Raw genomic sequence first — 17,500 nt, 5'->3', positions numbered from 1 at the left:
TTGCCTTTCCATAATTCGCTGTGATCTTTGGGGCGGGACAAAGCGCCGGTCTTCTTCCTGAATGACATTTTGACGGTCGTTAACCAAAAAGGTAGTTTGTAGATTAGGCTCTGGAACGGGCGAAGGATGGTAATTTACGTTATCAGATTGAAGGAGGCTGTAAATATTTCTGAAGTTCTTTATTCTGGCCCTTTTGCAAATTTCTTCACTCAAAAGTAAATTGTTCTGTATTCCAGTGTTCACCTCAAAGGTGTCATTCAAAGTGATGAGAGCTCCTTCCACAATTCTCCTAGTGGTCCTATCCGCACTCTTATAAATAACTTTTCCTCCCTTGAAGTCGATGGCATGATCGGAATCCCAAGTATGCTTGGCAATGGCGCTGTAAACGTTGCCCAAACGGCAAGCTGCAACATGTTCACGTTTCCTCTGGTCCAGGGAACGACCGCTTTCACCAATATAGCATTTGTCACAATTTTTACATCCTATAGCATAGACCCCAATATCGGTGTTTGGTTTTCTGCAACTGTTTTTGATACTCTTAAAAAGAAAATTATCAAAAACAGTTGCAGAAAACCAAACACCGATGTTGGGGTCTATGCTATAGGATGTAAAAATTGTGACAAATGCTATATTGGTGAAAGCGGTCGTTCCCTGGACCAGAGGAAACGTGAACATGTTGCAGCTTGCCGTTTGGGCAACGTTTACAGCGCCATTGCCAAGCATACTTGGGATTCCGATCATGCCATCGACTTCAAGGGAGGAAAAGTTATTTATAAGAGTGCGGATAGGACCACTAGGAGAATTGTGGAAGGAGCTCTCATCACTTTGAATGACACCTTTGAGGGGAACACTGGAATACAGAACAATTTACTTTTGAGTGAAGAAATTTGCAAAAGGGCCAGAATAAAGAACTTCAGAAATATTTACAGCCTCCTTCAATCTGATAACGTAAATTACCATCCTTCGCCCGTTCCAGAGCCTAATCTACAAACTACCTTTTTGGTTAACGACCGTCAAGATGTCATTCAGGAAGAAGACCGGCGCTTTGTCCCGCCCCGTAGATCACAGCGAATTATGGAAAGGCAAACGACCCAATGACTTGTTCGAATTTTTTTTTTTTTAACCTTGTTAATGTTCTTGTCTGTTTGTTTATGTTTATTTGGAATTCTTCACCAATACCATGTCTCATTTGCTTAGTGATCAAGTGCCACAGGAGGATGGACGAAAGCTTTAAGCTTGTATAAATATATTATATCTAGATAAACAAGGATATTACTGTGGATCCCTCTATTGATATATATATATATATATATATATTATATATATATATATATATATATATTATATATATATATATATATGTGTGTGTGTGTGTGTGTGTGTGTGTGTGTGTGTGTGTGTGCATGTATGTTAATTCACATACACACATATATAATATATAATTACATATTTATGTATGTGTGTGCGTGCGTCTATTCATACACATATATTATTTATTTTCATTTATATATGTGTCTGTGTATTGACACATATATGTGTGTGTAAGTGTATCTACGTACATACACACACATTATATATATATATATACATTTGTGTGTTTGTGTTTTACACATATATGCATGTGTAAAAACACATCATATATAGTCTGTATAGAAAACACACACACACACAACACACACACACACACACACACATATATAGATATATATATATATATATATATATATATATATATTATACATATATATATATAAAAGTATATTTAACATATATACATGTGCATGTCTATTTACAGACATGCATGCAAAACACACACACTATATATGTGTGCTTGTGTATTTACACACATGCACATACGCATATATATGTCTGTGTTTGTGCCTGAATTTCATGTCACACACACTTGCGTAATACGAGAATAAAAGTGACGTGTGCATGTGACATAAAATTCACACACACACACACACACACACGCACGAACGCACGCACACACAAACATTAAGCCACAAACATCGTTTCATGTCGAGTTCCCCTAATACCTCGGGAATCACTTTCTCATCCAAAGGGGAATTATGATCGAGTGCTTGGGGGGAAGCACTCGGGAATAATAATTCCCCTTTGGGTGAGAAAGTGATTCCCGAGGTATTGGGGGAACTCGACATGAAACGATGTTTGTGGCTTAATGTTTGCGTGTGCGTGCGTGCGTGCGTGTGTGTGTGTGTGTGTGTGTGTGAATTTTCTGTCACAAGCACACGTCACTTTTATTCTCGTAGTACACGAGTGTCTGTGACGTTATTCACGTATATATATATGTGTAAATACAGACACATATATATGCGTGTGTGCATGTCTGTAAAGATACATACACGCATGTATGTTATATATATATAAGTGTATACATACACACATATTTGTGTAAATATTACACATGCACACATTTATATGTTATATATACATAAATGTGTATGTATTTACACACATGCATACACACATATGTGTGTGTGTGCATATGTAAATACACATACACACGTGAATGTGACATGAAATTCACACACACGCACGCACAAACACAAACATTAAGCCACAAACATCGTTCCATTTCGAGTTCCCTTATACCTCGGGAATCACTCTCCCCCAAAGGGGAATTATGATCAAGTGCTTGGGGGGAAGCACTTGGGAATGATAATTCCCCTTTGGGTGAGAAAGTGATTCCCGAGGTATTGAGGGAACTCGACATGGAACGATGTTTGTGGCTTAATGTTTGTGAGTGCGTGTTTGTGTGTGTGTGAATTTTATGTCACAAGTACACGTGACTTTTATTTTCGTTTTATACATTAAGCTACAAATTTGTGCCCGATAAAGAATCCTAGACCTCAGGAAGAACTGACACTCAAGGGGAATTGTTGTCAAGTGCCGGGGGCCAGACACTTACCTAGTTAAGTGCCTGGGGGGAGACACTTGCCTAGTTAGGTGCCTGGGGGGAGACACTTGCCTAGTTAAGTGTCTGGGGGGAGACACTTACCTATTACAATTCCCCTTGGGTGGAAGTTATTCCCAAGGTTTCGGGAAATCGATATCGAGCTTTGTAACTTAATATTTTCCAGATCCTATAATCGGGATCTGGAAACAGTCACTCGCACAAATTAACACATACACAAAATCCCATTTAACATAAAATAATATTTTTTAATCATTAAACTAATAGCAAAATGATTTTCCTTACAAACTTGACACTAATTTTTTTCTATTTTTCCATTTTATATTTTTTAGGGATTTTTTATTTTTATATTTTTTTTGGTGGGGATATTACTATCCACCTTTTCTATTTTTCTACAATCACAACACTTATACTAAATTACTTAAAAACTAATTCACTTAACACTAATAATTTATTTTTTATTTTTTCCATTTTATATTTTTTAGGGGTTTTGTGTTTTATATTTTTTTTGGGTGGGGATATTACTATCCACCTTTTCTATTTTTCTGAATCACTTAAAAACTAATTAACTTAAAACTAATAATCTGTTTTTACTTTTTCCATTTTATATTTTTTAGGCCTTTGTCTTTTTTATATTTTTTTAGGTGGGGATATTTCTATCCACCTTTTCTATTTTTCTACAATCACAACACTTTCACACTAATTCCTGTTTCTTACATTGGTGCCAAATACAACGCTCTTCTTCATCAAATCTTCCTTTCCTACTGTAGAGTTCGTCCTTCGCTTCAAAAGAAGTCGCCCAAAGTGACTCCTCGTTTGGTCCTATGTCCCCCGTCGAAGTTCCTCTTCTGGCCTTTGGCAGCGACGATATCCTGGACCTCGTTAAAGAAACCAACGACGTCCTTTTCGTTCCCTCTAACGGTGCAGTTGTTAGAGGTTTCATCCGCCTTGGGGCCTTGGAAGACGACTTTGTATTCGTTAATCAGTCTCTTGATGTTGTGTCCTCCTCGGCCGATGACCATTGCTCGTTCCTCCCGGTCTAGGAGGATTCCGTAGAGGCGATCTTCTATCCTGGTTAAGCCTGGACGACTTCCTCCTGTGGGAAGTTCCTTCCTCCTTGGTGGCCTGTTTTATTTTTTTCTTTCCCTTTGGGCGTCATGGCTTCTTTAATGTCGAGACAAGCGTCCTCCACATCCTTCAATTGACCTTGTATGGTGACAAAGCCATCTGTTTTCTTGTGCACAATGATCTTGACGTTGTTGTATTTCTCTATTTTCCTCAGCTTATCTCCTTTGGGGCCGACTAGAAGTCCTTTGTTTTGGGCTTCCACTTCCAGACGGTATTGGCCAGCCCCAATTCTGGTCAGTCCTTCAGTTGTGATGTCACAACTTCTTACACTGACTTCTTCAAGGAGGAGACGAAGGTGGTCATACGCCTTTTTAACTTGGTTCAGGTCTCCTCCTAAAAAGCCTATTTCCCTCTCGTCTTCTTCTTTCGGAAGAATCAGTGTTACTTTGAAGAGGTTTCTGACTTCCCTGGCTCCTTGTCCGTTGAGGGCAAGAAGGAGACGTCTGCCCTCAAGTCCTAAGTCGAACTGGTACCAATCCAAGCCCACAAGTTTCAGGTCGTTTTCTGCTGAAAAGTTCTGGATGTCATAAATCATTTTAGATATGACACTTTCAGCTTCCTGGGCTTGTTTGAGTTGGCCGAAGATACTGATGTAGTTCCGATGATCATCTTGGTCAGGGAGGTAGATGGCCACATTCTGTTCCCTGATGAGTTTCCGAAGGGTTAGCTCTTGTGGTCCCAATATGGCCTCTCTGAATTCCTGATCAACAGTCATCACGAAATCTTCTTTTCCTACTGCAAAGAGCCCTTTTGAGACCTGAGTCAGCTCGCTAATGTTGAAAACCTTGTCCACTCGGAATCTGATTTCATTATAGACCTTTTCAACATTCTTCTTGGGGCCTTTGAGCTGGACAATTCTGGAACCATCGTTCTGGACGCTCATGACGACCCCGTGGTCTTGCCTGGCCAACTTGGCAAATTTCCTCCTTTGCCAATGATCTGACCATGTCAGGTCGTTCTCACAGTGGAAGGAGAAGGCTTTTCCTCCACACTGTTTTGAGAGGTTCCACATCTTCGGGGTCGTGTTGTTTTCCAGTTATCTCCCTTTGCAGGCCGTGTTACCTCGGGGTTTTTAATTGGGGCAGTTGGTTTTGCCATAGAGTTTTCAGCGAGGGCGGCACTTTTCGGCACAGGAAGAATCTTTGCTATGTTAGCAAAGGACATTTTTTCTGATTCTTCCTGTACCTTCGCTTCCACTCCTTCAGGTTCATTGGCTTTGTCTTCCGGGGGAGGAGGAGGACCGTTTTCCTCCTTTTCTTCGTGAAGAACATTTTCTTCTACCGATTCCTTCAGGGTGAGACCGGGCGTTTCCTCTTGTTCCTCAGATTCTTCGAAGTTTTCCTCTTGACGGTCTGATTCCTTCTCCTGTGCAGGCTCTTCCGCCTTTTCCTGAAGATGAATTTTTTCCTCTTCAGCCTCTTCCTGTTCTTTATGATGAGGAAGAAGAATGTTTAGTCGTCGGGGCACAGATTTCAGTAAACGTCTGCTTCGCATGCCTCCCTGGCCGTCCTCTTCAGGAGCCTCGCGAAGCGATATGCCAACAATAATCTTGTGCCTGTCTTCCTCAAACTCCCATTCATCTTCCTCAAACTCCCATTCATCTTCCTCGAACTCCCATTCATCTTTCTCGGGAGTTTCCAAATCACTTTCAAATTCCATATCCTCTTCTTCGTCGTCCTCTTCGAGCCATTTCCATTCCTCCATGATGGGGAAAGTTTTGCGTTGCACAATGAAGAAAGTTTGCTTCTTCTCTTTCTTTTTCTCTGGAGGACACTTCTTGAGGATGGCAGCAAAATTCAATCCACTTTCAGGCTCGTGCACCAATTCCTCAGAAGGGGGATTGGGCTCTTCACTGTCGAGGTCTTCAGCATCGATATTATATCCTTCTCTCTTGTGTTCTTCGAGGATTTCTTGGATGTGCTGGAAGGCCATTTGGACACGATTTTCAGCGCCTTCCAAATAGGCAACTTCCTTGGTGTCGTCTTCAGGAATGTCGAGGCGAACGTTGTAGAACTGTGTGAATTCCCTGGCCTCGCTTCCTATTTTGCGTAAAATGAGTTTTTCAGTCTTCGATATTGGGAATTCATACAAGTCTCCATTAACTAATTTCACTTCCTTTGTCAGTTTTGGGGGAACGTTTTCCTCTTCCTTTCGTGGCTCCTCCAGGGGGACCTCATCGATGCTCTCTGCTTCGCAGTTTTCAGATTCGAGATCCATGGAACTGGTTTCATTTGTGAATTCTGGAACAGAAAGTTCCAAAATATCTTGATTCAGTTCCTCTACTTCCTCGAGTTCTATCCTGTCCTCTTCTTCCAGTTCTTTGCTGACTTCTTCTTCCAGTTTTCCTATGTCGTCTTCCTCAAGTTCTTTACTGTCCTCTTCTAGTTTTCCCATGTCGTCTTCTACCAGTTCTTTTCTGTCCTCTTCTTCTTGTTCTATCCTGTCATCTACTGTTCTGCGAATCAAGTCGTCTTCGTCTTCCGTTATCCAGTCTATGTCCTTTTCCTCAGTTTCAGTTACCAAAGTTTGTTCAATCTTTCCAGCAATCTTCTTCTTCCCTTTGAATAAGAACATTGTAATGGCGACGGTTGTAAGAAACAGGAACACTTTTGGCAAAAACACGAGTTCATCCACTCTATGAAGAACCTCCTCAGCTGGGGATGTTCCCTGTTCACCTAGGAGAGTGTTCCTCACCAAGGCTTGCAAGGGTCCATTGCAGGCAGACAGAGAAGGCTCATCGTATCCGATCATACCAGAAAATCCAATAAAGTTCAGAATGAAATGCAGAATGCGGCGCATTCTGTTTTCTCTCCTGAACTCCATAAGGGTTTGTTGAGCAATATCACAGCAAAGGAGTTCGGTCTCGAGAGACGTCCTCCAGTTGATGCCACCCACAAACACGATCCTAAGTAGCAGCACGAAAGCAGCGACAAAAGCTCCGAATGCGTTGATTACACACTGGAAAATCATTTTGACTAATGATACCGATACAGACGACTTCTCTTATGCCTAGTTTTTGTTCAAGCCACCTGGTCTTCGGTGACGGGATCCCCCGAACCGGAGCGTCTCCAGGATCGAATTCTCCGAGGTCTGAGGACTCCGATCCCTGGAGACTTTGTTTGTTTGTATGGTTTTTTACGTTGCATGGAACCAGTGGTTATTCAGCAACGGGACCAACGGCTTTACGTGACTTCCGAACCAAGTCGAGAGTGAACTTCTATCACCAGAAATAGTACACATCTCACACTCCTCAATGGAATGGTCGAGAATAGAACCGGCGACCACCGAGGTAGGACGCAAACACCATACCAACCACGCCACTAAGGCGCTCCTGGAGACTTTGGATTGGGGGCTCATTTGCATCCTTCAGCACGAAGGATTCGGAGCTGCTTCATAGCTTCGGGTGAAGAGCCGAAAGTCTTCAAGGACTGTATGACGTCATGTGGAGGACTCTGCTGGATTTCCCATTGGTTATTCATCGGAGACATATTACATAATACGTGAATTTAACCTGTACTATATTGAAGCAGAAAAAAAATCTTATTTTTCCTTTTTTCCTCAACCATTGATGAAATAATTTTGATTAGTCTGTAAAATGATTTAGATCACTGATCTTTGTCTTTTGCTATAGCTTCTTCTCATTTTTTTGTTTGTTTTTTTTAGTAATATCACTATTTTTCCCCCTGTTTTTTGCAGATTTCTCTCTAATTGCTCTTAGTTCTTCACATTCATTTTAGTGAAGCATTCACGTCTTCAGTTGAATTGGCAAATCACAACTCCTCTTATAAAGAAATTATTTTGATTAAACTCTGAATTTGTTTGAAGGAAATATCACTGCAATATGATTTTAAAACCTCTTATCAAGTCTAGCAATTTGGTGACCATTGTCTGGTTCCTCCTCAATTGTTCAGTTATTTGAAGAATCTGATATTTTTTTATGCATGAAATTAGTTTATAGTTCTTGAAAGTCGTGTAAGTATTCACGTATGAATGTATGGTCAAAATAATCAGTTTATGCTTGAAAATATTTATACTTCTAGTTCTCGAAGTGTGTGTATGTATTCATGTATGTAATGTATGTATAGTCAAAGAATTAAATTTATGCATGAAAATATTCATACTTATAGTTCTTGAAGTGCATGTATGTATTCATGTATGTATGTATGTATGTTTATACAATGAATTCAATTTATGTATGAGATCATTCATGAATACTGTTCTTCATGTATGGACAATGAATTCAATTTATGCATGAAAATATTCATACTTGTAGTTCTTGAAGTGAGTGTATATATTCATGTATGTATGTATGGCCAATGAATTCAATTTATGCGTGAAAATATTCATGCATACAGTTCTTGAAGTGTGTGTATGCTTTTATATATAAATGTATGTTCAAGGAATTTAATGTATAATCATTGAAAAATATTTATGGTATATATATATACAGGCATATGTGTGTATACATAATATACACACACGCACGCACACAGATTATATACACATGTGTATGTGATATCATATATATATATAATATATATATATATATATATATATATATATATATATATATATATATATATACCATGAATATTTTCATGAAAAAATTGAATTCCTTGACCATAAATGCATACATGAATACTACACTCACTTCAAGAAGTATAGGTATGAATGAATATATTCATGCATAAATTGAATTCCTTTTACAAACATACATACACAATCGCACTTCAGAACTATAATTATGAATATTTTTATTCATTAATAAAGTTCATTGTACGTACATTCTTTTATGAATGTGTATAATACATACATACACACAGATATATATATATATATATATATATATATATATATATATATATATATATATATATATATATATATATATATATATCTGTGTGTGCATGTATGTATATTATACACATTCATAAAAGATAAAAAGTACATACAATGAATTTAATAATGAATTAAAAATATTCATACTTATAGTTCTGAAGTGCGTTTGTGTATGTATGTTTGTAAAAGGAATTCAATTTATGCATGAAAATATTCATTCATACTTATACTTCTTTGAAGTGAGTGTATGTATTCATGTATGCATTTATGGCCAAGGAATTCAATTTTTTTCACGAAAATATTCATGGTATATATATATATATATATATATATATATATATATATATATATATATATATATATATATATATCTATATATATATGACATACACATGTATATATATCTGTGTGCGTGCGTGTGTGTATATTAGTATACACACATATGTATGTATATGCATTTATACCATAAATATTTTCATGATTATACATTAAACTTCCTTTGAACATACATTTATACATAAAAGCATACACAACACTTCAAGAACCTGTCATGCATATATATATTATATATATATATATATATATATATATATATATATATTATATATAATATATATATATATAAATATTATAATGTAAATACTGGTACAAATATATAGTATAAATTAAACCAAACAGAGAGTAGACCAACCAATCAGGTCTTGACCGATCTCAGCCGGTCTTTAATTTTTTTTTTTTTTCAGCATTTTCGCACATATAACTTCACCTATCAATCATCATCGTCAGCCCTACATTCACTTTCGTCGTCAACTTTTGATTGAATATGGGGCCACTATCATTCCCGAGAATCATTTTCGCGTAAGAAAAAAAAAAATCATAGGAGATGAAACGTGACGTGAATGTCTTGAATGTCACCGAGGCGTGATGTATCTTTGAATGACCTCAATCGACGTTTTTATTTATTATTTTATTTATTATGTATATAATGGTCTTCGGGCAAAACGTCTCAATAGAATGAGTGCAAAACGGTACTCCTGGTTTCGTACTTTCTCTCTCTCTGCTTGACGTAATCACTATGATACGAATGCCAGGATTATTTGCCATTTCCTCTGTACAGTTATTTGCAATGCATGTATCATACGAGTGTGTATCTATATATGTTATATATAATAAATAAGGTTTTTGCCACGAAGGAAAAAAATGAAAAAGCGAGATAGCCAAGGACTCTCGGTCTAGTGCCCACCCCATTAACTCATGGCACAAGGCCTGATCTTGCAGAGGAAAAAAAAAAAACATAATCAAAGTAGGCTAATATTCAAAACTGACACTACAAGATTAACAAATAAAGTCGATTTCACTCTACAGAAACGAGGAAACGCCTGAGGGCAGTATAAGCGAATTTTTAGGCAGCCACACCTTGGAGGATACACACGTGGTCAACAAATGATTCATCCAGAAAACAATACATTTGAAAATACAAGGAGGCATATATAACTTATTACCATGAAATTTACAAAAAATGTTCCCCCAAAAATTAATGAAAAGTCGAAAGAAGAATATACAAATATAAAGAGCAAGAGAGAGAGGGAGAGAGAATATCGAGCAAGAGAGAGAGAAGAGAGAGAGAGAGAGAGAGGAGAGGAGAGAGGGAGAGAGAGAGAGGAGCAGAGAAAGAATATAAATACTATTACCATGAAATTTACAAAAAAATGTTCCCCAAAATTAAATGAAAAGTCGAAAGAAAGAAATAAAACAAAGAAGCAAGAGGAGAGAGGGAGACGAGAATATGAAGCAAGAGATCAAGAGAGAGAGAGAAGAGAGAGGAGAAGAAGGAAGAGAGAGAGAGAGGGAGGAGGAGGAGAGAGAGAGAGGAAATAATAAACTATATACACGTGGGACTAATTTATTAGTAGTTCATTTATTTAAGGTCCTTCAAAACATGAAACAAATATACGGGTCCAAATGGGGCATTCCTGGACTAAGATTTAGGTTGTTTTTATTAGTGATTTGTTCAATTGCTGATTCCAGTAAATTTCTTGAAACATAATCATTAGATCTAGCAATTACAGAGGTATCACCCCAATTAATACAATGAGATTTTTCACTCAGATGGATAAACAGTGCATTTGAAGCAATGCACAGGATAAAACAACTGTAATGAGGGACAGTTAATGAGAGGAAATGTATTGAATGATATGTTATAGACGATGAAACAACTGTCACAGGAAAAAAATTATTCAATGGCAATCTCCTTATCTAAATATCACCTTGTCCATTCTTACCTGGCAGCTGTAAAAATCTCTAACATTTGTCCCAATATTTCCTTCTATTTTTTATCCTACACCATACTTTAAACCTTCTTTCTCCCCCCCCCCCCCCCCCCCCCCCCCCCCTTCCCAGCCATTCTACCATCCATGTCTATCACCTCGTCCTACACTGATGGAAAGGACAAAATTAAACTGCTCATCCATAACCCCTGACCTTAACCCCCTATTTCTCCTTCTTCGTTTATTGATGGGAAAAATCGGTGATGTTCAAAGAACATGTCGTTTTTTAATCCCCTTCAGTGTTTGCTCATATTTTCCTAAGACCTTCTGTAAACTACAATCCCATAATTTATCATAATAGGGCATATCGAATAGCTTTAACAGTATGCCAATTATACCGGATCTCTTTCCTATACAGAGTATTATCATTATTATCATCATATTATTAAGAAGATGAGCCCTCTTCATATGGAACAAGCCAAACAGTTCCATTGACTTGAAATTCAAACTTCCAAAGAATATGGCGTTCATTGGAAAGAAGTAAGAGGTTATAGGAAATACAGAAATAGAGAGATCACTTATTAAAAAGGGAAAAATAAATTAAGGAATGAAAAAACGAAAAGACAAAAATGCGAGTTAATTATTAAAATTCAAAGTGAGATCCTGATTACTACAACTGGAGTAATCCGATTTCTTGTTCAGAATCGTCATTGTATTACTGGTTTTTTATAATGATTTTAAAATGGGACCCACAGAAAAGACGACTTTAATAGCTTTTTCATAGAATACTTAAAGTTTTTTAAAAGAACATCGTTGTCACATGACTGGTGTGAACTCGCTTAAATAACACGCCAATATACCGTTCGACTGCAACAACAAATGACTCAATTTGTTAGATAACCCAATAACACCTCAATTACGTCTCCAAAATTGTTTGGGGGTTTCATTTAATTCTATTTTCGCCACGCAGATTAATTATCACTCTCCAGTCATTTTCAGCATATCATCTATTTGTTATTTTCAAGAAGGGTACTTTTGTATCTATTTGTAGTTCCTCGTTGGACGAGTGGTTTACGTGCTCGCCTACCGAATCGGTAGTCGCGAGTTCGACTCCCCGCTCTGCCAACGGGAAATCAGAGGAATTTATTTCTGGTGATTAGAAATTCATTTCTCGATATAATGTGGTTCGGATCCCACAATAAGCTATAGGTCAAGTTGCTAGGTAACCAATTGGTTTCTAACCACGTAAAAGTTCTAATCCTTCGGGCCAACCCTAAGAGAGCTTTTAATCAGCTCAGTGGTCTGGTAAAACTGGGATATATTTACTATATATCCATTTGTCTGTCTGTTTGTTAACAAAACTTCACAAAAAAAGTAAAATAGTTGTTGGAATTTAACGCAAATATGGGTCTCAAGGTTGGCAAAAAATAAAAAATAAAAAAAGCAAAATAAACAAATAAATAAATAAAGGTTTTTTGGGGAGAATGGAAGACAACTTCCAAAGAGGTTGTGGCCATTTGATCGTTGAACTCTTCTGTCTTTGCGGAGGTTTGGGCTTCCCGAATCCCCCTATTAGATACCGATCATCATCTTGACTCTGAGCAGAATCCATTAACTAAAAGTAATAGAGAATCTTAATTATTATGATTGAGGTATTTCAATCAGCCTAAAAGGAAAGGCCAACAGAAAGTAAGCATCTCCTAAAACGGTGGATGGATTCCCTAAATTAGTCCGACGAGTGTTTTAATTAACTTGAGAGAAGGTCTTTCTGTAATCACGGCCTATAGGAAATGTAGAAATGTAATAAAGCTCCCTCTTCGGAGCACTTTTTTTCTTTTTCATCTTATTCAATGGTCATATTCGGAAAAGGGCGGCCCATGTCCTGACAAAAGACATCATCAAATAATGGGATGCCCGTTTCTCTCTCGCAACGAGAGAGAGACCTTACCTTACCTTACAGTTTGTTCGGGTTGCCCCAGGTCCCTCAGTGTGAGGCACCTCTAATGTCTACCAGAGAGTTGCTAGTACATCTTCTGGTATATTTTGCATCTTCCAATCTTGGATTGTCTGGGATGCAGTTTAGATATTAGTCGAGCTTATTCTTAAACACATTTACGCTCACTCCTGATATATTCCTCAGATGAGCTGGCAACGCATTGAATAGACGCTGCATTATCGATGCTGGTGCGTAGTGGATTAATGTCCTGTGTGCTTTCCTTATTTTTCCTGGTATAGTTTTGGGCACTATTAATCTACCTCTGCTTGCCCTTTTTGATATTTTTAGCTCCATGATGTTTTCGGCTATTCCTTCTATCTGTTTCCATGCCTGAATTATCATGTAGCGTTCTCTTCTCCTTTCTAAACTATATAATTTTAAGGATTGTAGTCTTTCCCAGTAGTCAAGGTCCTTAACTTCTTCTATTCTAGCTGTAAAAGGACCTTTGTACACTCTCTATTTGTGTCAACTATCCTTTTGATAGTGTGGGTACCATATCATATTGCAATATTCAAGTGGACTACGAACATATGTTTTATGAAGTATAATCATGTGTTCAGCTTTTCTTGTTTTGAAGTGCCGTAACAACATTCCCATTTTTGCTTTACATTTTGCCAATAGAATTGCTATTTGATCATTGCATAACATGTTCCTATTCATCATCACACCAAGGTCTTTCTTTAACTACTCCTTATTTTGTGATGTCTCATTATTAGGTCCCCTATATGCATATAGCTTTCCTTCTCTGTCTCCATAATTTATTGATTCAAATTTATCAGAGTTAAATACCATCGTATTTACCTCTGCCCAATCATATACTTTGTTAAGGTCTCTTTGTAGAGCGTTCCTATCTTCATCACAATTAATTTCTCTACTTATTCTTGTGTCATCAGCGAAACTACTCACTACCGAATCCTTAACATTACTGTCTATGTCTTCAATCATAATAACAAACAGTATTGCAGCTAACACCGTACCTTGTGGCACACCGGATATTACCTTGGCTTCATCCGATTTCTCATCATTTGCAATAACTAGCTGTTTTCGGTTGTGTAAAATTCTTTTAACCAGCTTCCTACTTTATCCACGATATTGTGTTTTTTAATTTTCTTCGCTAATATATTATGGTCTACCTTGTCAAAAGCTTTTGCAAAGTCTAGATAAACCACATCTGTTTCATTACCCTTTCATACACTTTCATAATATGTGATGTTAGACTCACAGGCCTATAATTACTTGCCTCTAGTCTTGATCCACTTTTGAAAGTAGGGGTAATATATGCTAATTTGTGCTCATCATAAATCTTGCCTGTAACTACACTTTGCCTTAATAATATTGCAAGAGGCTTTGCGATAGAATCAACTACTTTCTTTAACAAAATAGCAGGAACTCCATGAGGGCCCTGCTGCAGCTCCATTTTTAATTTCATTATTTTTATGCCTGCACAATACAGCTTAACATAATATCTATGTCAGCTAAATATTCACTATTTTCATCCCTTACTTCTATATCATTATCTTCATTATCTATTCTAGGGGTGAATTCTCTCTTATATCGTTCCGCCAATATGTTGCAAATTTCCTTTTTTTCATTCATTAATCTCCCTTCAATTCTTAGAGGGCCTATTTCTATTCTTCTTTTATTCATCTTTTTTCGCGTATGAGTATAATAGTTTGGGGTTTTGCTTGATAATTTATTAGGGTTTTTTTTGTTTTTTCTTCCAAGTCCCGTTTTTCATTTTCTTTTGATTGTATAATCTTTTGTTCTGCATTTTCTATCTTACTTTTTAGTTCTATAACTTTCCATGCATTTTTTCTTTTGCAAGACCTTTTTTCCACTTTCTGATTTTCTGGAACAAAGATCCCTCTGTCTCTTGGTATGCATGACTGATGTTTACTTTTCTTCTCTTCGGTATATATTTATACCACTATTTTCTCTAATATTTTATATAATATCTCCGTATTTACCCTTATGTCATCACTTACGAAAATGTTTATCCCAATCTTTGTTTAATTCTTCATTTATTTCTGACCATTTTATATTTTTACTGTAGAAGTTGTATTTTCCATATCCTTCCCACTTTTTCATCTCTTGCTTATCTCTGTTTTCACTTGCTTTGGAATGGACTGTTAATTCTATTACATTATGGTCTGAAAAACTCGCATTATAAAACTATTATTTCTTTAACATAATTCATCTCGTTCACAATACTAGGTCTAAAGTATTTTCCTTTCTTGTTGCAGATGATTTATTGTTTTTGAATGTTGTATTCTAGTCGCATATCTAACCTCTTATCTTCTGCACTACTACAGAGAGAGAGAGAGAGAGAGAGAGAGAGAGAGAGAGGAGAGAGAGAGAGAGAGAGACGAGAGAGAGAGAGAGGCCAAAAAAGGAGTTTTTCAGATTCATCAAAGAAGCAAAACGTAAACATTCCATAAGTGTAGATATATACATAACTAAGAAACATTTTATTATATATATGTATATAATATATATGTACATGTGTGTGTGTGTTTTTACCAATGCGAGATATATTGAGACATTACTTCGACTATAACAAATGTAAGTAATGCGAACTGAAATAAAAAAAAATAGAGAGCAAAAAATTCCCCTGAAGAATCGATACGCAGGGTTAAAAATAGGTCAAGATCAATGATTCCGTTTGTCACGAAACGGATTGTCGACGTCGAAGGTGTCAGATGACGGTGCCATCGTCGACACAGATCGAGTAAAGGCTTTGCAGTCATAGGGAATCGTCAAACGATAAACGTTATAAAAGCTATAATAATAATAATAATAATAATAATAATAATAATAATAATAATAATAATAATAATAATAATAATAATAATAATAATAATAATAATAATAATAATGAACCAAACAAAAACTTCTTTCAGTTTTCTTCTGAAGATTGAAAAGAAACACAAAATCATTTTGTAACTTGTTTACTTCTAAGTATTTACATTTAGTTTTACTCCACACTCGAGTACTTTCAGGCCCTGTCTGTGGCCCATTCTCAAGAGATGTTTGGGATGTTAGCCTGGGTCAAGGGCCAGCAGTCTTCTGGAACTTCTTCTCGTTGAGCTGTCATTTATGTGATGGCTGTTCTGGTTTTCTTGAGAGTTCCCAATTCCCATCTTGTCGCTCTGATATCCTGAGCTGATGGTTCAATGGGATTCACCCTTGTGGTAAGGGTTGTGGTCACCAAAAGTCTGTTGGGCAGGAAACCTAATCTCCAGGTCAGCAGGGTCAATCTTAGCTTCTTTTAATATCAAAGCTCGGCTTATGGGATCTTCTGAGGTAAAACTTTTGTTTCCTTCAATTACTTTAATCTCTCTGATAAGTGCACCTTCTACTACCACAGGAGGGTAGTAGGAGGTGCACTTGTCAGAGAGATTAAAGTAATTGAAGGAAACAAAAGTTTACCTCAGAAGATCCCATAAGCCGAGCTTTGATATTAAAAGAAGCTCAAGATTGACCCTGCTGACCTGGAGATTAGGTTTCCTGCCCCCAACAGACTTTTGGTGACCACACCCTTACCACAAGGGTGAATCCCATTGACCATCAGCTCAGGATATCATAGCGACAAGAGGGGATTGGCAATTCTCAAGAAAACCAGAACAGCCTTCACATAAATGACAGCTCAACGAGAAGAAGTTCCAGAAGACTGCTGGCCCTTGACCCAGGCTAACATTCCCAAACATCTCTTGAGAATGGCCACAGACAGGGCGTGAAAGTACTCGAGTGTGGAGTATAAAACTAAATGTAAATCACTTAGAAAGTAAACAAGTTACAAAGTGATTTTGTGGGTTTCTTTTCAATAATAATAATAATAATAATAATAATAATAATAATAATAATAATAATAATAATAATAATAATAATAATAATAATAATAATAATAATAATAATATACAAAAACCTGTCAATGTTTTCGTAAAAAAATAATGTTTTAGCAGCTCGAAACGATATTGATCACAACAAAATCTATTGTTGTCTATACAGTCGCTGCAAAAAACCCGAGGTCCTTTTAGCAGCTCGAAAAAATACTGATGACAGTTAAATCATCCAAAACCAACCCAACTGCTTTGTTTGTCTGTTTGTTTGTATGGAGTTTTTACGTTGCATGGAACTAGTGGTTACTCAGCAAAGGGACCAACGGCTTACGCGACTTCCGAACCAAGTCGAGAGTGAACTTCTACCACCAGAAATACACATCTCTCACACCTCAATGGAATAGCCGAGAATCGAACTCAAGGCCACCGAGGTGGCATGCCACCACCACGCCACAGAGGCGCTCAAACCAACTAATGTTAAAGTTGTAGCCGC

The 17,500-nt window shown here is 37.1% G+C and overlaps 1 protein-coding gene across 1 annotated transcript; it reads right to left on the bottom strand.

Moving 5' to 3' along the window:
* Positions 1 to 5,014: 5,014 nt before the first annotated feature.
* On the bottom strand, positions 5,015 to 7,036 carry LOC135198868 (glutamic acid-rich protein-like). The gene has a single exon (XM_064226840.1). It carries the CDS (start codon positions 7,034 to 7,036, stop codon positions 5,015 to 5,017), a length of 2,022 nt encoding a protein of 673 aa, XP_064082910.1.
* Between the last annotated feature and the right edge of the window lie 10,464 nt (positions 7,037 to 17,500).

The sequence above is a fragment of the Macrobrachium nipponense genome, chromosome 22, assembly GCF_015104395.2.
Source record: "Macrobrachium nipponense isolate FS-2020 chromosome 22, ASM1510439v2, whole genome shotgun sequence".
Classification (NCBI taxonomy): domain Eukaryota; kingdom Metazoa; phylum Arthropoda; class Malacostraca; order Decapoda; family Palaemonidae; genus Macrobrachium; species Macrobrachium nipponense.
Note: the sequence above shows the minus strand (reverse complement) of the source record. Positions and strands in the feature narration are given on the sequence as shown.

Excerpts from the sequence above, each read along its gene's own strand:
- LOC135198868 (XM_064226840.1), bottom strand. The coding sequence starts at position 7,036 with ATGATTTTCCAGTGTGTAATCAACGCATTCGGAGCTTTTGTCGCTGCT.